Source organism: Puma concolor, chromosome A2 (assembly GCF_028749965.1).
Source record: "Puma concolor isolate L17-30 chromosome A2, mPumCon1.1.hap2, whole genome shotgun sequence".
Taxonomy (NCBI): domain Eukaryota; kingdom Metazoa; phylum Chordata; class Mammalia; order Carnivora; family Felidae; genus Puma; species Puma concolor.
The window spans coordinates 53,065,894-53,087,584 of record NC_141668.1 but is presented as its reverse complement, the minus strand read 5'-3'; the positions used below and the strand labels follow the sequence as shown (position 1 = coordinate 53,087,584).

The window sequence follows — 21,691 nt, the reverse complement described above, 5'->3', positions numbered from 1 at the left end:
ATAAGTTTGGACGAACATGTCCTTCCCCAAACCCTCCAGCTTTTCTCAGATATTACTGGCCTATAACACACGTAAGTTGAAAGGATACAATGTGATGAATTGTTACACCTCCATCCTCCCCATCACTACCACATTTGGGGGGGGGGGCAGTGATAACATTCCAGATCTACTTTCTTAACTCTCAAGTATATAATATGGCATCATTCATTACAGCCACCATACTGTACATTAGATCCCCCAGGATTTATTCGTCTTAGGGCCAGGAGTCTGTACCATTTGACTTGCATTTTCCCAGTCCCACCCCTTCCCACCCCCGTGAGAGACCATTCTACTCTCTCTTTCCAAGAGTTCAGCTTTCTTAGATTCTGTATATAAGTGGCAACACACAGTATTTGTCTTTCTCTGACTTATTTCACTTAGCATTATGCCCTCAATGTCCATCCATATTTTTGCAAAGGGCAGGATTTCCTTTGTTTTAAGGGCTGAATGATATTCCCCTCTTGTTTGTGTAACTCATTTTTTTTTTTTAATCCATTCATCCACTGATGGACACTTAGGTTGTTTCCTTGTTTTGGCTACTGTGAATAAAGCTGTAATGAACGTGGGGTGCAAATATCTCTCTTCAAAAAACAAACCTGTTCTTTTGGCCAAGATTTCATGTTGACTAACTTGCTCTTCATCAAATCTCCAGACTGTAGGCAAGGATTACAGGTAGAGGCCAGAGGAATCAGGGGATGCAACAGTAAGTCTGGACCGGAACCAGGCAGCAGAAGTATTATGATTCAAGTCTCAGGGAACAGTCTAATGGGAGGGCATGGGAACCACAGGGGGTCCTGGGTGCTCTGGCTCATTTTCTGTATTGTCAAGTTCAACACGTGGGAAACACCTGATAACAGGAACACTCCTCTATTTTAGCCAGTGAACTCTTTATATAACAATCCTGGCAGATCTGCCTTATATCTGATTGCACTTTACAGTTAAAAGGTACAGTTAAAGGTACATTCCAGACTTTTGAAATGTGGTAGTGGCATCCCAAGATCTGGAGTTGTAAAAGGGAATTTTTCAATGGAAAAAAGCAAAGCTTATCTTTAGTTCTTAAATTAGAGGACTTTTTCAGAAAGGTAGTGATGTCAAATGAGATTTCTTTATAGCATTACCAATTATTCAAGGTCAGTTATATCCAGACAATAAATGGAGAATTCATATTATTAAGTTTTGAGAAGCCACATGCACACACGTGCAGGTGCACACACACACACACAAATTCTGTTCACATGTATTTCAGCTTAAAAAGCCATTCCTCAAAATTTAAAAATGTTAATGAATTTTTAAGGTTAAGTTAAACATTCTACCTCCTTTAGGAAGCCTTCTTCAAAGGAAAGTAGTATTTCATCCTAGAAACTCCGTCAGCATTCCATCTTACTTTTCCAATGGTTCAGTGCTTACTTATGATAGTATATGTGAAATTTTATCATCCCTACTAGACAACAGACTCCTAAAGGGTGTCAAATGTCTGGTTCACTTCTGATTTCTTCACAATGCCTGACCTGTTGTCCTGTGAATAATATGCTTCTGATCGGCAAATAAGTAAACTTGGTCTTGGAATAACACTGCACACAGATTTATGTTCTTGGAATATCAAATATTGGTATGCATTTGAAATGTGCCCAGTATCTTTGGGCCAAATGACTATTTACAAATTAAATACAGCACATTCATATTTGTGAAAGAGGGTGTACGTGTGCGTTATCATTGTGAAATGAAAATCTATGGCTCAAAACCTTTTGGAAAGTACTCTAAGGGGGACTAGGTCCTTCGATTTGTTTTAAGATACCCAAGCAGAAGGCAACATGCAGTGATAATACTAGACAATCACGCGCATCTGCTCAACACATTCAGTTGTGCAGAATGCAAATGCCGAGAGGGATTAGACTTTTATTGCATACTTTACAAAACTGAAAAAAAAAAACGGAATGAGATCATATCTGTAGTTGAAAGAAAAACAAGAATTAAATTTCAAAAATGTTTCAAGGATTCACGTTAGAACTAGATCTCTCCTAAATTCTTCAAACATAATACATTCCTGCCAATGAGCCAACGTGGAGGGCAGGGAATTATACTGCATTTGTTGGCATTTAAAGTAAATAAGCCAGAAAGGGTTTGCATTTATTCTAAACCAAGTATCATCTTTTTTCCTCACTTTATTTCTACCTGGGCTCAGAACTTAAAACTCTTACCAGGTTGGAAAAGCCAGATTTAAAGTATTTAAGAAAGTGAAGACTCTTCTTGACTGAGGAAGAAAGCTCTGTAGCCAACTCCTTTTCTGGGCTTGCCATCCAACTCCTCCCCTCCCAACTTCCCTGTCTGTCACTGTCCTTGAGTCATGCTGAAACCTGAGAGCCAACATGCAGCCAGCCTTCTCAGCGGGCGGGGGTGGGGAGGACAATACTCTCCCCTCTGCGGCTGCTGGAATCATGGGGGCACTTTTAGTTATCATGGTATCTCTGGTCTAATGGCCGAGATCCAGGAATGGTAAATGTCCCACAATGCCTCAGTCTTTTAGACAATGAAAAAGCTGTCCCACTCAAGACTTTCCAAAGTGCCAGTGGACATTTTTGTTGGTGAAACCAGTTTATAATTACTTGAGCACAGAACTTGACTCTGTCTCACATCCATACCAAGTATTTCTGCATGGTTTTTATACACTTAGAATTCTTGGTGATGCAACTACCAGATAACTGAGGGAAGACTATATTTCCTTCTGTTTGAGACTTTAACAAGCATCACACGCCATTTTGGAGAATTGTGTCACTGAAGGCGATGCCACTTGTGGTATTTAAGTTATTAGCACAACACACCTGTATGGGTCTGCATCAGTAGCTGCCACATTTTATATACATGTATATCTGACCACATCATTATATCTTCTGGTATAATCACATGGGGGCTTCCATACCTTAAAATAAACATTTTAGTATGAACCACTTTGAGCTTTCCTTTATATTATAATAAAGCATTATATTAATATTTTCAAAATTATGTGTGCAGATGTTAATAAATTAATAACATAATTTAATAATAAATTTCATTTGAGGGGAGCAAAGGGGTTATTAAAATAATGGTCATAATAAGGGGACATTGTTTTGGTGGAATTAAGAACCACTGCTAAACCTGACACAAATTCTATGAGAAGAAACGCCAGGCCAGGACATGGCATAGTGAAATTGCTTTGCAAATGGGAGGGCTTAATTTCTCATAAATAAGTACAAATGGTTTTATCCTCAAAATGTTTATCTTCTGTGTCTCTTCTGTGTCCATTCTGTTCCCTAGGCACCACCCTGACCCAGGCCCTCACCCAACGTGGTTTCCCAAGGCTCTCCACTTCTAGAATCATTTATGGGGTCCATTATGCCCTACCCTCCATCCAATATAAAAAATGAATATAATGTAACGCTTGTCTTCGTTTCCACTTCTGTGGTACATTTATATTGTTCCAGCCTCCCAGAATCTTGTCTTGATCTTTTCCACCTATGCAAATGCTTCAAAATTTTAGTTCAGTTTCTGAAATTTTCCTACATTATCCAAAACACATCAATCGTATACTCCTGTAAATACAGTAGCAATATTACTGTCTGCTACCAGATAACTCAGGGTTTAATTAATTCATCATTTTTTTCCACTTTTATCCCCAAGGATAAAAGTTTCTGAAATGGTTTCTCCCTGACCATCTTTTCAACTTGCTCTTTAAAACCCCAGCAATGGGGCGCCTGGGTGGCGCAGTCGGTTAAGCGTCCGACTTCAGCCAGGTCACGATCTCGCGGTCGGTGAGTTCGAGCCCCGCGTCAGGCTCTGGGCTGATGGCTCGGAGCCTGGAGCCTGTTTCCGATTCTGTGTCTCCCTCTCTCTCTGCCCCTCCCCCATTCATGCTCTGTCTCTCTCTGTCCCAAAAATAAATAAATGTTGAAAAAAAAATTAAAAAAAAAAAAAAATAAATAAAACCCCAGCAATGAACTAAATATGCATAAATAAAAGAATTCTCCTGAGCTTATTAATTGTTGGGGTTTCAAACCAGGAAATGGATTAAGTTCTCAAGCCAAGTAAACAGTACTAGGTAGTTGGTTAACAAGGAAGAATTAAGTTGTATCCACACTTTAATATAGCCTGCCATTAAATTTTTTTTTATTGTTTATTTTTGACACAGAGAGAGACAGAGCATGAGTGGGGGAGGGGCAGAGAAAGAGGGAGACACAGAAGCCGAAGCAGGCTCCAGGCCCTGAGCCGTCAGCACAGAGCCTGATGCGGGGCTCGAACTCACAGACCGCGAGATCATGACCTGAGCTGAAGTCGGGTGCTCAGCCGACTGAGCCACCCAGGCGCCCCTACAGCCTGCCATTTAAAACACAAAAGGGTAGTGCCCCAGGAAATACTATCAAACGGGTCTACTAACACAACACATAAATACAACAATATAAACAATAATAACATAAAATAACTGGAGAACACTTTCTAGCTCCATGAAAGCAAGAACCTTTTCTATCTTGTTCACTACTAATAGGGCACAATAGATATGAATCAATATGTTGAACAAATAAATGAAACACGATAACTAAATATATTAAGCATGTACTATCTGCCAGGTAATATACTTACATTATTGTACTTAATCCTTGAACGAGCCTGTGAGGTTGGATTAGTATCCTTATTTTTGGAACGTGGAAACTTTCAGAAATTTTTGGAATGAGGAAGAGAGCATCAGATAACTTCCCCAATACTATAAAGCTACCAAATAGTAAAGCCACCTGATTTCAGAACCTACATTTTTAACCATTCTGCTACGTTTTATAATATATTGCATATTCTGCTATAATTTAAATATATAAATTCTGATGATGTACCAGAGTAAATGCCAAGCAGTGGCCAAGATCCTGAAGCAATTTGAAGAGGTTAGGAAGCTTTGCCCTATGGATAGAAGACAAGCAAGTTCTGGGGTCCTGCTCAGAGCTACCACGTTTCCTATCCTATAGTCCCACCAAACTGGGGCAGGAAATCAGCCTGTACATTTTAACTCAGCCAATTCTTTGCATATTTTATATTTCGAACGTCTTCGTCATCTACTTCTTAGCCTGCGAATTCTCACTTGCCCCAAACCTTCTCCTTAGGGCACAAATTCTCTCCCTCCTCAGCACTTACGCAAATCTCAAATGAGTCTCTCTTTGAGCCAGAAGAATGTGGGTTCTGTGAGGACAGGGACAGGGTCCTCTTTGTAGAGATCTCACTACTGGGGACATAGGGGTCCTGAATAAATGAGTCATTGATTGAACGAGTCTGAAGAACAAGGCGGGTATGAAAAGGGGCCAACAGAGCCCTCAGGGCGAGGGATTTAATCATGTGTGCTGGAATGGGGTGAGCGGGTACTCAGGGCAGAAAAAAAGCCAAGATGCCGGCTTCTCTGGACTAAAGGGACCAGGTGTCCTGAAGTGGCTGTTTGTGCTCCGCACACCTGGTGACCAGGAGTAGGATATGTACCTTGAGCTGAATGCAGCACAGGGTGGACTTGGGCCCCCGAAGATCAAGGTCCTGGTGACTTAGCCCAACACAGCTGAGCTGATCTCCCGCCCTGGGGGTGTCAGGCTAAAAGCTCACCAAGAATACAAGGTAGAGAAATGTGACAGGGTCGGGGCGGGGGGGAGCGGCTTCTTAAGGTTTTTGCTTCAGTTTAACTCAAGACAGTCTGGCACTGTCGTCCGGCATTAAATTCAGTCTCTTTTACTGAATGTCAAAAAAGTGCCAAATATAGAAAGCTGCTTTGAGGCTGGAAAGGCAGCTAAGCATTCATCCATGCTCACGCGCTGGCACAGTTCATTTCCATATTGCTGACTGCACGAGTTGAAAGTGCTCCCCCTCCCCCGCCACCCCTCCCCACAGCACAGCTGTCTCCACAGTGTACATCTCCTCTGAAACTTTCAAGGGCTGGATTCTCTGCACTGTCCTTGTAGTGATGTCAGAAATAGAAAATGCCTTAAAACTTCCATTCTTCCTGCAGCTGAAGACTGCTGCGGAAGGAAGTTTGGTGGCTGCCTCTATCTGGCATGACTGGGAAGTAGGCTGTTCTGATTATTTATTTAATCTGCTTATCCGGTTTTTAAAATTCACAAAGCAGTACCCAGCATTAAATCATATGGAGCATAATTTCACGTGTCTTTAAGGACTCTAAGGGCATTTCCGATTTTGTGAAGCCTTGGGATCATCAATATCATCTTTTAGTACTTTTAGTACTTTTACGTACTGTGAACGTATGGAAATACCTGTCAATAGATTTCCAGTTAATATAATGACAGCTTTAACTGATGCCAGATCAATTCTGTACTTATATTTCAATCGCTGTGAGTTGGGGTTGTTACTTCTTGTCCAACTGTTTCTTCCTCAACTAAAAATTTTTGAGCACCAGCAAGCCTGATAACAATAGCAATTAAAAGAACAAATTAGGGGTGCCTGGGTTAAGGGTCCAACTCATTCGGTTAAGTGTCCGACTTCAGCTCAGGTCATGATCTTGCGGTTTGTGAGTTCGAGCCCCGCACGGGCTCTGTGCTAACAGCTTGGAGCCTGGAGCCTGCTTCGGATTCTGTGTCTCCCTCTCTCTGCCCTTCCCCTGCTCATGCTCTCGCTTGCTCACTCTCTCTCGCTCGCTCGCTATCAAAAATAAATAAACATTTAAAAAAATTTTTTTTAAAAAAGAATTAGTTGGGGTGGGATGATCTAATGCAGTGCTTCTCAAAATGTAACGTGCATACCAATCACTGAAGATCTTGTCAAAATGCAGATGTCACGTCAGTAGGTCTGGGGCGAGTTCTGAGCTTCTACACCAGCACAGGTGAGGCCCCTGCGGCTGGACCACAGGCCACTTAGAGTAGCCACGCTCTAGGAGCCCAGGCTGTCTTGAAGAACTGGGGTTTCACTTGATAGGCTATGAGGGCCAAACCAGGACTAATGGGGTGAGAACTATAAGGCCCCGGATCCCACCTCTGCATCAAGGACAGATCATCCGATATCTAATAATTAGTACTATGAACAATAACAAAAGTGACACGGGCAGCTCTATGAAAGATCCAGTTCCCTAATCACTGGAGACCTCCATCAGAGGCTGGCAGAGGGACTACAGAAGGATTCCTAGACCAGGAAGGAGGTCAGAATAAATGAGCCATCAAATCCCTTCTAATCTTGTATTGCAAACTCATGTCATATAAAATGGGTACGAAGCCTCAGTTATTCAGAATGAAAGTTCTAAAAATCGGCTGTACAACACTATGTCAACAGTTAACAATATTGTCTTGTGCGTGTAAAAACTTATTAAGATAGTAGATCTCTTGTTAAGTGTTCTTACCATAATAAATATATAATAGAAATGAAATAAAATAAAAATATTGACTGATAAAGCCTACTAAAAGCAAATAAAAAACCAGTAGCATTCGCTTCTAACTAGTAACCTCAGGTATAATCCCTGATCTTAGGATCTAAGTGAGAAGGCTGAAGAAAAAGGGAAGGCTGAGCAGGGAAGAGCCCACTCAGACTCAGAAGGCTACGCGGGGAATAGAGTCATGACCTGCCAATGGCCATGTCTTTCCTCTCCCTTCACCCCCAGAGACATAGCTCACCAACCCACACCTGGGCAGGTGAGGAACACCCAGATGACTTCAGTCTCCCAAATGTGTTAAGTCTTAATTACTTGGGTAGTCACAGACCAAAACACTGATGCCTTGATTTCTTAGATAATGGAGCGTATGCACTCAGTCTTGGGGGTGAACTTTTGAGATAGCAGAGGAGGTAAGGGAAAGAAAAGGAAGGTCATTGGCAGCAGATGACATGGACAAGGTGGAGAAAAAAAACATGTGAGCTGTCAGCTCTGTTGCTGACTCCACCTGAGGTCCAAATAAGAGAAAAAATCCATCTGTGCTAACCACTGATGGATTTATAATTAAAATAGTATTAATAAAAACCTTTAATGTATATATAAATATTATTTCTACCCTGTTGAGCACTCAGCAGTTATGGCTGCAATTACACTGGTAGTTTTTTAGGATCTTCAAGTAGATTTGTGGGTTATTAATATCTGTTAAATATCCCCCTAATTGTATGTAAGCCATTCAAGACTCTGGACAGCATCTTCTGTGCACTCTTTTCTCTGTAATGCTCTGCTCTGTCCATGAGGGCCTCTTGAGAGCTACAGTGACCATTAAAGATGGAGACACCCAACCCATAAACGTCACTGTGCTCTGGCCGTGCAGCCCACCAAAAGAGTGAGGTGATTTATCGTCACTGTAGTAGTGATGATAGTAATACAAATAACAACTACTACTTGTTGAGAATCTTCTATGTGCCCCCAATGACTTTATAATGGAGGTATTATGACTCTTATTTTACAAATAAGGAAAATGAAGGGGCGCCTGGGTGGTTCAGTCAGTTAAGCACCTGACTTCGGCTCAGGTCATGATCTTGCGGTTCGTGAGTTCAAGTCCCACATCGAGCTCTGTGCGGACAGATCAAAGCCTAGAGTCTTCTTCGGATTCTGGGTCTCCCTCTCTCTCTGCCCTCCCCCATTCACACTCTTCCTATCTCAAAAATAAATAAATATTAAAAAAAAATTTTTTAAAGAAAATGAAGCTCCAAAGCAGTCTACCCAACATTACAAACTATTAAGTGATAGACCCCATTTGTGGGCTGCAGACCACACGCAGAACCTCTCTGTTCAATGTCCACCCTGGATAAGATCACCTACAGTACATTAGAGTCCATCCAAGGCCACCTACTGCCCTGCCACTCCGGCCCCTCGCCCCCAGAGCTGCTACCTCTGGCAGAATCGGTCTATCTCTGGCAGCACGTTCCTGCACTGAATAGGCACGCATGTTAGCCAGTGAGGACAGAAAGACTCTGTCTACTCAAGGGACTCAAGAGTCTCTTTTGCGTTTTCTTTTTCAGGGTGCAGAAGTAATGATTTGTGTTCCCTCATAGAGTCATGGAACAGTTCTTCTAAACCTCCAAGTTGGAAAGAGAATGTGGAAGTCACCCACCCACCTCTTTCATTTTAGAGACGAGGAATCTAAGATAAATGGTTTGCATAGGGCCACAAAAATGAGTGAAGGACTTCTGAGGACCAGGACCAGTCTTCCAACTCCAACCTAGTGCTCTGCCCACCGCCCCTTTCTAAGAATTGCCTCCCTGCCTCAGTGGCAGACAGCCTCATGGAGGAGCCCCAGGGCTCACTCATCACACAGGAGCAGGTGCACGTGACGACCAGGAGAATCTCCCATACAGATTGCTAGGTGAATGGAACTTGGCCAGAGGCACAAAGGAGGGGAGTTGGATACCTTCCAGCATCATTTTAATATTTTATATTTTATACCTTTTCATTAAAAAAAATCATAGTGTCTTTGGCATATCGTAGAGTGTCTGAGCCTGAAGAGAATCACAGACTGTATTCAGACATAACATTTTGCACCTCAATTACAGGGCACACAACTCCTGAAGAAAACCCACCTCGTTGCTGGGTGGCGCTAGCTGATAACAGTGTTTTCTCTGACAAGTGTGCTCAAAACTGTTTTTTCAGAGCTAATTGAAATTTGCAATCAAAGTAGAGACACATTTTGGCTAACTAATGCGCATATAATTTAGAATCATAGGAGTAGGCGCCAGAATAAACTCTTCCTGTTCTGATCCAAATCATCAGTGATTTTTTTCCCTCAGTCTGTAGAAGAATAACTGTTCTCATAATGAGAACCTAGCGACAGGATAAGATCCTGGAGAGCCTTATGACTCAAGGAAGGAAAGATTTTGCTGTTAAGTGAGTTATATTCTGGTTTATCGCTGACCTTCTATTCAATAGGGCAGTCTTCTACTCAAAGGTCTGAAGCTTAGCACCAGGTACTGGAGATTAAAAGATGTAAAACCAGTGCCGGCCCCTAAGAAGTTAGCATATATTAAAAATAAAAAGATACCACGAAGCTGAAAACCTGAAAATGCTGAATGGGAGATTCCAAGAAATATGCTATAGGAGTTCTTGAGCACAATCACACAAGCCAGACCCACCTTAGGCAGAGAGCTTGAGCTGGCAATCAAAGGAAAATGGACACAGAGTGAGGAGCAGGGTTTCTGAGGCTGTCTTAACAACCGGGTGGCTTAGCACAAAAGCAATTTAGTCTCTCACAGTTCCAGAGCCAGAAGTCCAAAATTGAGGTATCAGCAGAGGTTCTAGAGCCCCAGGGGAGATTGCGTTTGTATTAGCTAAGGTTGGTATGATAAAATACCACAGATTCAGTTAGAGGCTGGGAAGTCCAAGATCAAGGTGCTGGTAGATTTGATTCCTGGTGAGAATCTTTTCTCTGGCTTGTAGACAACTGCCCTCTGGCTGTGTGCTCGCGTGGTCGTGTGTGAGAGTGAGCTCTGGTGTCTTTCCTCTCCTTTAAGGGCACTAATCCCTTCAGGAAGGCACTACCGTCATGACCTCGTCTACACCTAACTACCTCCTGAAGGCCCACCTCTCAATAGCATCATGTTGAGGGTCAAGGCTTCAACATATGCATGGGCCAGCAGGGAGACACAAACATTGCAGCCCATAATAGCATGACCTGCCTCTTCCAGTTTCTCATTGCTTTTGGCATTCCCTGGCCTGTAGCCACATCACTCCAATCTCTGACTCTGTGTTCACATCACCATTTCCTCCGTGTCTGTATTTTCCTCTGTGTACTTCATATAAGGACACTGGTCATTGAATTTAGGGCCAGCCTGGATAATCCAGGATGATCTCCTCATCTCAAGATCCTTAAATTAATTACACCTGCCAAGACTCTCTTGCCAAATAAGGCAACATTCACAAGTTCCAAGAAACAGGCTGGACATACCATTCAGGAGATGGGGACAACATTCAGCCCACTACCTGGCAGTAGGAACTGCTAAGCCAGAGTTGTGCCAGGGATGTGCTTCCTCTGGCGTGGAACAGAGAGAAGGGGGTTTTAGTTGCACTGTGGGATTGTGTACAGATGCAAAGGGAAGACACAACTGCGTTTGATCGTGGAGTCAGCATATGGAGGACTTCAGGAGGACGTCAGATTATCTAGAGAAGTCTTCTGTTTTGCCTCTGTCCTACTTCTTATGCTGTCATTTCTGGGCCTTTAGCATTTTAATATCACCATATCACTGAGGTAAATTTAGACTCTCTCCTTCCTAGGAAAGGGCTGTTGAGTCCATTCAGTTCATATCTGCATGTATAGCTTCTAGAACCTATAGCAGTAAGCTGCGTTCTCAACAAAAACCTGTGGGTTACCATTCAGCTTCCATGTATCCTGCACTATGGCTGATGCCAACCATAAATAAATAAATTGACTTTCTTAAGGCACCCCATGTAGTTTCTACTAAAGTAGTGTTTCTCAAACCCGCCAGCAGATATTTGCTGAGCTTGTCATCCTGGGATTGCATAACAGCACAAACAGGTCAGCAACTTCCAGAAGGGTTTCAAGAGTTCAATTTCTCCTGCTCTTCAGTGTGGCATGTAGCTGACGGTCTACTGTTTGCAGACATGGAGAGTAACAAAGAGGTCCCAACAACTCAAATATGTCATTTTAGCTGACGTCTTCCCCTCTCTCTTCTTCAATCAAATGTTTGTTTGGTTTTTCCTTCCAAGACTTCGAGTGGAAATGTAATGAGAATGGAGCCTTGTATCTTTGCCCTCCCTACTTTCAGTGTATCACATCCAGTGTGACTTGTTTAGGTATGACCAAAAGGTAGGCAGTAAGACATAAAAGGCCCAGAAAACGAAAACCTGGAAAACTAAGACAGAAACATATAGCTAATTATTTTTCTCTGTTGGGCCCACCAGAAACACAAAAAACAAAGAAACAGCTCTAGACAGACACCTCAGGGATCCTAAGGCCCCTTCCCTCATGGATGTTATTCTTATCCCTGCATTCACAGAGATGTTAGCTCATGGAGGTTTGTTTCAACAACAATCATTTGTACATAAGGCACCTGGAACTTGAATGAACTTATAAAGAAGCTTTCTAGTACCTAAAGAAATCCAGTTTTCTCCAAATACATGGTTACCTGCTCCCCTACCACTTAGGAGAGGTGTGATGAACAAGTCAGTTAATGTCTCTGAGCCATATTTTTTTCCCAAAGTGTAGAAAATAATATGGATCTCGCTGGGTTGTTTTGAGACTCCAAGGGATAGTGTGAAAGGATAGTACAAACTGTAAAAATGCTAACAGATAACTGATCATTTCTAACGTCCCTTGCTAATACTCTTCCTCTCAGAGCAGCCCAGACAGAAGCAGCCAAGCCATTTGACTGCACCTTATAGCTGAAAGGAGGAAGCAGGGAAGCAGTCACCATGTGGTATTGCTGGAGGGCTCCAGGGCCTCCTGCTTATGGAAGGAAGGTGAATGGTTTATGTATCCAACACTCACACCACCTACTGAATGCAGGCTTTCTTCTAACGGAGCAGTTTGCACAGTCTTATAAGACACCAAGGCACAGAGGGATTAAGTAACTTGTCCAAGGTCAAACTGTTTATAGACGGCTCAAGATTTAAACTCAGGCCATCCAGCTCCCAAGCAAGTTCATGCTTGTTGCCTGTCACCTTTTGTGACCATCCCAGAACAAGTGACACAATCATGACATCGTCACATGCCTCCTCCTTGACTGGCCCTCCTGGTGGTGTTTATACAGCTGAGACTTACAAAAGGCGGCTGTCAAATTGCAGCGTCTCTAAAGACATGATTATTTAAAAGGAAGAAGTAGGACTAAGCATTTTCAATGCCCAGACAGCTGAAAATATAAACACCTGAGCATTGTAGCTTCAACTCACTTTTCACCCCTTGGCATATCCTCTCCCATTCAGCCCCCTGTCTTATGGGTTCTGGCACCAAACACAGACAGCCTGGGCTCCCTGAAGCACAGCATAATCTAATAGCCTGCCTAAATAAACTCTCACCCGGTGACCCTGGGAGAACTACACCACCACCCCAGATTGGCCCAGGGGCAGGACTGTGGCAAGAGCAAACTGCATAATTGTATGGAGACTTACCTAGTAATGGCTCTCTCCATTTCAAATCCCCTTGAATCATGAGTGAAGCCTTTGCCAAGTATTTTAAAAGGATTCACTTTCTGATTTCCAGCTTATTATACAGCAAATACTAACAACACATAAAGAAGAAAGGAAGCATGCTCTCTTTACAAAGCAGTCTTCCCGACAGAGGCAATTTCTTTTTTTTCTTTTTTTTTTTTTTTTTTTTTTTTTTTACGTTTTTAATTTATTTTTGATGGAGGGAGAGACAGAGCACAAGTTGGGGAGGAGCAGAGAGAGAGGGAGACACAGAATCCGAAGCAGGCTCCAGGCTCCGAGCTGTCAGCACAGAGCCCGATGCGGGCTCGAACTCACAAACCGCAAGATCATGACCTGAGCTGAAGTCGGACGCTTAACCGACTGAGCCACCCAGGCGCCCCTCAATTTCTTAATTATAGTGGTCTATTCTGCTGTCCTGTCCTTTGTAGCTTCACAAATCCCTGACCAGGGTCTTTTAATAATAGCTTCTCAATACATACTGGCCGAAGAAATAAAACTTGGGCATGTAGGACCTCTTTCGATAAAGACAAAACTTATTCATTCATCTTTATCTAGCTCAGTCTGGCTCCTGAAATGTGTTATTTTGAAAGTTCTAGGAAGGAAATGTAAGGGGGCAGTGGGAAAAAGACGAGAGGAAATTACTCATATTTTACAAGTTTGGAAATAGCAATTCTCTCTCCCACTTAGGTATCCCTTAACCTACTTAATATATCCACAGAACTTTGCAAACAGTCATCTTTCAACCTAGCAACTGCATGCTTATTCAATTCATTAATCCACACTTACCTAATGTCTACCATGTGCCAGCCTAGGTATTTCATATTTATTATTTCATGTAGTTCTCCAAAGTAAGCACAGTGATCCTAATTTCACAGCTGAAGAACGGAGACTCAGAGGTTTTATATAACATGGCAAGGTCACCCAGCTAGCAAAAAGCAGAGCCAGTGAGTGGGAATGCAGGTCAGTTTCGACAATCTTTGCTTCTGTTCCATACTTTCCAATAGAGTGCTTGTGCAGAGACCACGGGTATAAAAAGCATTTAAGGATTTCATCGCTTGGCAGAAGAAACTCAATGCCGAAGCCTTTGTTCATTTTTGAAGATCCTCACAATATGTCACTGGAGGAGGGGAGCTCAGGAATTTGTGGGCCTTTGCTCCCATTCCCCACGTATACCTGGCCATATATTCTAAGCTACCCTGTTGGATATTTGCTGCTGGCATTCAGTAATTTGCATCTGCCATGTGCAAAGCCTTGTGCTGGGTGCTGTGAGAACTAAAAAGATGTGTAAATAGAAACCCAGGACTCTGAAAACTATACACTCTTTCAACCAATGAATTAATCAAAAGAGGGTTATCCATGTGGGGAGAGAAAAGGGCAGTGGGTAGGTAGCCTGGCATTCGTCAGGCTCGAGGTTCCCACACAGAACATGTGTGAAGGCCTCTCTCAAATCCCGTCTGGAGGCCCGGTAAAGTTGGGGTGCCCTCTTTCTCTGTTCCTCTTCTGTCATGAATGAGCTCTAATCCGCCTTTCACACCTACCTCACCCACTAGACAATGCCACCAATGACCTCCACAACCAACAGTCATTCTCAGGCTTCAGTTTATGTGATCTATCAGCAGCCATTTAAAAGTAAATGAATTAGGGGCCCCTGGGTGGCTCACTCAGTTAAGCGTCCAACTTGGGCACAGGTCATGACCTCATAGTCTACGAGTTTGAGCCCCGCGTCAGGCTCTGTGCTGACAGCTCAAAGCCTGGAGCCTGCTTCAGATTCTTTGTCTCCCTCTCTCTCTGCCCCCTCCCCTGCTTGCACTCTGTCTTTCTCTCTCTCGAAAATAACTAAACATTAAAAAAATTTTTTTTAAATAAATAAAAGTAAATGAATTAAAGTACTGCACTTTAACATAGATTGCATGCGCCTCAGCAGTGATCTAGAGTGAGCATATATTATTTTTATAAAAGTTATTTTTAAAGTGTTACAGCAATAAATGAAGGTTCTTTTCCAGAAAAAAATCACAAAATTCAAAAGGACAGAACAGTTTCCCATGGATCAGTCTAGCTAAAGGGGTAGCTGAACCAAAGCCCAAGACAGGGAAGGAATGCCAAAGCAAAGACTGACGTAGAACACTGTATAAATAGGGTATGAGTGCGACAGTCAGCCGGGGACTTCCTCAAGGAGAACAGGTTCCTAGCATATAGGTAAAGAAAGGCACTATATCTGAAGGATGCTCTGCTCTTCTTCAAAGACATCCACTTCTTCCACAGACTATCAGGGTTCTGGAAACAAGACCATTTCCATTCTGGCTCTGGAGCTGGCCTGGGTTCAAAGGGAGATGATCTGTGATTGTAAGAGTTTCTTAAATTTATAGAGGATCTTTCTCCCAAGAGTTTCAACAGTTTTTTGGTCAGTAAAAACACTCCGTTTTCTCTCACAACAACCCTGCATAGGAAGCAGAAGGAGAGCTTTGTCTCCATTTTATGCAACAAGAACTGAGGCAAACTTCACTTGTCTAAAGTTCCTGCAAGTAGCAGAATCCAGAGACTATAGCAGAGATGGCTTGATTTCAACGCTCTGATGTCACTAGGGGGTGACCAATGGGGCACCTGTGCTGCCGTTCACCCTGCCTATGGGAGCCAGAGCTAAAAGCAAGGCACTCTCTCCCACTGAACTCAGACTCCACTGTAGAAGCCTTCTCAACACAATGCTCTAAGCAGCTATGACCAATGGACAGTTGCTGGCATGGGAAGAGACAAAAAGCATTTACACCCAGAAAGGACAAGCCTCAGTAGAATGGAATAATAGCGTTAAGAATTCACCAACTCTTTTCACTTGTTTTAGGTATGGATTATGCCAGGTATTGACGATATCAAATGCAGCCCCTGTGTTAAATCTTCTATTACATTCTTCTCTAGAAGCATTTTGTTAATGTGCATAAAGGAAGGCACTTTTTATTTTAAGCATATATATTCATATGTACATCGTATACTTCTGTGGGCTTTTGTATACTCAAGAGGTATGGGTAGGCACACGTATGACACCTGTACAAGTTTCTGGGGCAAAAAGCAGACCTATTTGCTATGAGCACTTATCTTTTCATAAATAAGAATGAAGTTCAAATTAATGTTAACTATAATAACAAAAATAAGTGTTAATATTAACTCAGCACCTAGTTTGAGTCTGACCCTGGATTAAATGCCTTAGTTTTTTTTTAGTTTTTTATTTTTTAATGTTTATTTATTTTTGAGAGAGAGACAGAGGGCAAGCAGGAGAGAGAGAGGCAGAGAGAGAGAGAGAGAGACACAGAATCCAAAGTAGACTCTAGTTTCTGAGCTATGAGCACAGAGCCTGATGCAGGGCTTGAACCCACGAATCACGAGATCATGACCTGAGCCAAAGTCAGACGCTCAACTGACTGAGCCACCTGGGTGCCCCCAAACACTTTAGTTTCGATCTTCACAATAATCCTATGCAAAAAGAACTGTTATTATTCCAATTTTAGTGATGAGAAAACGGAGGCTTAAGTTTCAGTGTTAAAGGTCAGAGAACCAATGAATGGGTGGAACCCAGACTTGGGAGTTCAGGTTCTAATCACCACACATACCTTCCTCCCCAAATTATCTGGGTAAGATTATATTTGCAGGTTGTTTCCATACTGACAAAATGAGGCATACCGTATGTAAAATATCAAAAGCCCTAGGGGCGCCTGGGTGGCTCAGTCAGTTAAGCAGCCAACTTTGGCTCAGGTCATGATCTCGTGGTCCGTGAGTTCAAGCCCCGCGTTGGGCTCTGTGCTGACAGCCTGGAGCCTGTTTAGATTCTGTGTCTCCCTCTCTCTGACCCTCCCCCGTTCATGCTCTGTCTCTCCCTGTCTCAAAAATAAATAAAAAACGTTAAAAAAAATAAAAAAAAAATAAAAAGCCCTAGTATTTAAGTTAAAAGATGATAGAACCCTTCTCCTTGGGTTTTCATGGTTCCAAGCTGTAAACTCTGTCTTAGGTCACATGTAAAAGCAAAGACACCAATCACAATTAATGCCCAGGTCTCAATCATTCTGTCCTTCAAGGAAGCAAACTCTTCTAACAGACATTTAGATGAAAGACACATAAAGGCCTAGCTCCTTGAGATCTTACGTGAGGAGGCTCTGGGACAGGAAGGACAAGTTCAAATTCACTTCAAGAAACAAGGACAAGGGCAAAGCCAATGCAAGCAACCGAAAGAAAGCCAGTGTAGCTGGAGTATAGAGGCTCTCCATGTCCCCCCGTGATGACGAAGGAGAATTTAAGACAACCAAGTTTTTCAGCTAGGTCTGTATTGTAAGTTTGCAGTTAGTGGCCCTCTCGATTACCACCCTGGCTCCAAACAGCAAAAATATACAAAGTTACAAGCATGTAGGGTATGTGGGGGGTGGGGTCTGTGTGTGTGTGTGGGTGGGTGTGGGTGGGTGTGGGTGTGAGATTAAAAAAAAAACAACACAAGATTAAACATCTCTGTCGTTCAAACACAAAATAGAAAGGCAAAGGATACTGTAGACAGACTGTCCAGGAGCCCTATTTCTGTGGGTAAATGGGGCTAAAAATGTCCACAGGAAAAGGCTGGGACCTGAGCTGGCCTCACTGCTGGAAATAAGCAAATAAGGAGGGGGAGCTCCACACCACAATGAAAGGGGGCTTGAAAACTCCTTATCCTGGGGGGTGGCAGGAGGCAGACCACCACCAGACTTGGCCCATGTGTGCTGGCTGCTGGTGGATCTTGGATATTCGATCATCGATGTGGAACAGAAACCCCAAACTGCAAATACAACACTTGGCTCTGAACCGGGGTCCCCAGAGGTAAGAAGCAGGAAATAGCAGATCCCTAGATACGGCAGGGTGAGTAGCAGAGAAAGAACATGAAGAGGCAAACTCAAGATGACACTCTAAACCATAATTCCAAAGCATATGAGAAAAACCAGCCTTTTAGAGGGTCCAGTACAGTCAACATCAGACTTCTGCACCACTCCCCCACGAAGTGAAAAGAACAGAACTAGCTAATAGTGACTTTAAACTGGGGCTTTAAAAACAAGTAGGTTGGGGGCACCTAGATGGCTCAGTCAGTTAAGCATCTGACCTCTGCTCAGGTCATGATCTCATGGTTCATGAGTTCAAGCCCCAAGTTGAGCTCTGTGCTGACAGCTTCAGATCCTGGAGCCTGCTTCAGATTCTGTGTCTCCCACTCTCTCTCTGCCCCTCCTCCGCTAATGCTCTGTGTCTCTGTTTCTCTCTCTCAAAAATAAATAAACATTTAAAAAATTAAAAAATGGAAAAATAAAAAAAATAAAAACAAGTAGGTTGTTGCACAGATTATCAGATTTCAAGATTGCTCACATTAAATTTCTTTTTTGTTGTTTATTTTGAGAGAGAGAGAGAGAGAGAGAGAGAGAGAGAGAGAGAGCCCCTCCTCTTAGTCTTTATGGCATAAGCTCAAAAGAGTCTTTTGAAAACCAAAATTAATCAATTCAAATAACACAGTAAAAGAAGTTTCTGTGGTATTCAATCGTAGGATGTCACTGCACTGTTCCACTTCCTCTGGTGTTATAAGCACTGGCCATTGAAATGAATCATGTTCTTGGAGCACCTGGGTGGCTCAGTCGGTTAAGCATCAGACTCTTGATTTTGGCTCAGGTCATGATCTCACATTCATTGGACTGAGCCCTGTGTTGGGCTCTGCACTGACAGCATGGAGCCTGCTTGGGATTCTCTCTCTCCTCTCTCTCTCTGCCCCTCCCTGCTCCTTCTCTCTCTCTCTCAATAAATAAATGAGCTTTAAAAATAAATAAATAAATGAATCATGTTCTTTCTCCTTTTATCCAAGAGGGAGATATCAGCGGATGCTACTAGGTGCAAAGGGTGAGGGAAAGATCACATATTCAACCTCTAATCCCAATCAGAATTTTGGCCAGGGAGAGAACCACCCCCCTACCCCTCCACCCCCATGGAAAGCTGGCAAGGAGGGCGAGCATACAGCTACCCTTACGAAACTGGAACTCCAAAAGGAGTCATGATGCATTAGCCAAGGACTAATTTTAGCCTTTTTTTTTTTTTTTAAATCAGAGACAGAAGTGATTACTGTGCTGAAAAATTTTTTCTTCCTAAACCCCTCACAGGAGATCTTGGAGGGCTCCGTGAATGTCCAGCCTCAGGCAAAATCTAATGTGTCTACAATCACAGATTCTGATGACATGAAGCAGCACCATGAGGTGGCAAGCTCCATGGCCCAGGCAGTGTTCAGACGGAGAGACCCGTGATGATGTGTCATAAATGTGCGGACGTGCCTGCCGTGGGAGGTCGCCTGATCGGTGCTTCCAAATCTGGAACCAAGAACTCTCTGGGACAATTCCTAGGCCAGCACTTCCCATGAGGGAAAGATAATGCCAACACAGCCAGCAGATGCTGAAAAGGCTCAGAGACCGTTTTGATTGTGAAGCCACAACTTCTTGACACAACTTCTCTCTCTACTGAACTTATGGTGGTAGAATTATAATGATTCATCTGCATTTACCGCCACTGACCTAAAACCCGCAAGTTCTGCCAACAGATTTATTAGAAAGAAAACCAAGAAACGACATAGAATTACAGCTGACAGTTATTTAGGAGTTAATGATTCAGTTCTTTGCTTCACTTCTTTCTTCTTCCTACTTAATACCTTTTGACCACTGCTCTGTGGAATCGATTCCCTCATCCATGGAGAAATAAAGCAGGTGAGACTCAAAGTCACCAGCAGGGCAATCTGCGCTTGGAAGCGGTCGTAAATGACTTATAAAGGGAAGGAAAGGGGCGCCTGGGTGGCGCAGTCGGTTAAGCGTCCGACTTCAGCCAGGTCACGATCTCGCGGTCCGTGAGTTCGAGCCCCGCGTCAGGCTCTGGGCTGATGGCTCGGAGCCTGGAGCCTGTTTCCGATTCTGTGTCTCCCTCTCTCTGCCCCTCCCCCGTTCATGCTCTGTCTCTCTCTGTCCCAAAAATAAATAAAAAACGTTGAAAAAAAATAAAGGGAAGGAAAAAGAGGGCAAGAGGATATTAAACTTACTGGAAAAGTGATTGTGGGTTTTTTTTGTTTGGGTTAGTAGGGTACAAAGGAAAGTGTGGACTCTGGAGTCAGACTGAGCTGTGGTTTCTTATTCTGCTACTTACTAGCTGTGTATCCTTGGGCAAATAACTCAGTTAGTCTGACTCAGCTTCCTCATGGAAAAAAAAGATATTAATATCTGTGTCAGAGGACAGTTCCAAGGATTGGATGAAATAATGCAAAAAGCCAAATACAGTTCCTTCCCATCTGGTGAGCACTCGAGCTGCATTATTAAAATTACCTGAAGTTTGGGGCACCTGGGTGGCTCAGTCGATTAAGCATCTGACTTGATTTTGGCTCAGGTCACGATTCCATGGTTCATGAGATTGAGCCCTGCATCAGGCTCTGAGCCTACAGTATGGAACCTGCTTGGGATTATCTCTCTCCCACCACCCCCCCTCAGCTCCTCCCCTGCTTATGCATGCAAGCGCTTTCTCTCTCTCTCTCTCTCTCTCTCTCTCTCTCTCTCTCAAATTTTTTTAAAAATTACCTAAAATTTACTCTTCTCATATAATTAAGGTATGACTGAAAGCAAATGCTATTACACTGAATAGTAGAGGTTCCCAAGTAAATGTACACATCTTAATCTGCAAATTTCTTGGTATATATTTGCATCTTAAAATTTGCATTGGTTAAACTTTACCTGTCGACTTCCCTGCTTGGAGGAGCAGCTACTGGTGCTCCTTGAAGGTGAGACCAGTTTTTGAGACACCCCAAGGTTCTTCTCATCACTCATCCTGAACAGCAGGTCACTTGGCCCCGATGCAAATCAAAATGCCATCCGAAGACAATACAGGAGAGTATGGAAGTCCCACACAGGCAGGTGGCTCAGTTCTTATCCAATATGTTTTAACAGCATTTTGGATGACCCGGAGGAAATCTCTAAAAGCAAAAGAAAAGGATTACAGAAAGGTCAGAGGAATCAGACACCATCTATGATTAGCCACTGATTCTCTACAAGTGGTTTGTCTACACTACAGATTACAGAGCCATGCTTAGCCATGTCAGGAGCTGTGAAGGAAAAGATGTTTTACACCCATCTTTTATTGGAAATCATGTATAGGTGGTTCGTCATGTAGCTTTGCGGTATGACAGAATTACGAACACTAGTAAGAAAAACATGGGTCCAGACCCACACAAAATCAGTATATACAAACCATCCCAAACCACTGTGAGATACCTAAGCATCATTTTTTAACTGGAAAATAACAAGTGCTGGAGGAAACTGGAACCCTCGGGCATTGTTGGTAGGAATATAAAGAGGTACAACAGCACGGCTGGAAGCAGTTTGGCAGGTTTTTTTTTAAGTTAAACACAATCATCTGATCCATCAATTCTACTCCTAGGCACATACCCCCAAAGAACTGAAAACAAGTATTCAAACAAAAACTTGTACAAAAATGTCCATAGCAATGCTATTGGCAATAGCCAAAGGCAGAAACAACACAACGTCCATCAAGTGACGAATGGATAAACTACCT

The 21,691-nt window shown here is 42.9% G+C and overlaps 1 protein-coding gene across 6 annotated transcripts in view; it reads right to left on the bottom strand.

Annotated features, from left to right (window-relative positions):
- OSBPL3 (oxysterol binding protein like 3) overlaps window positions 1-21,691 on the bottom strand; it is a 178,782-nt gene that overhangs the window by 69,618 nt on the left and 87,473 nt on the right. For all 6 annotated transcript variants that reach the window (XM_086694139.1, XM_086694148.1, XM_025930045.2 and 3 more), the window contains one exon: window positions 20,854-21,092. In XM_086694139.1, the coding sequence (XP_086550265.1) occupies window positions 20,854-20,946 (93 nt within the window). In that variant the 5' untranslated portion in view covers window positions 20,947-21,092. The remainder of the gene's footprint in view (window positions 1-20,853; window positions 21,093-21,691) is intronic.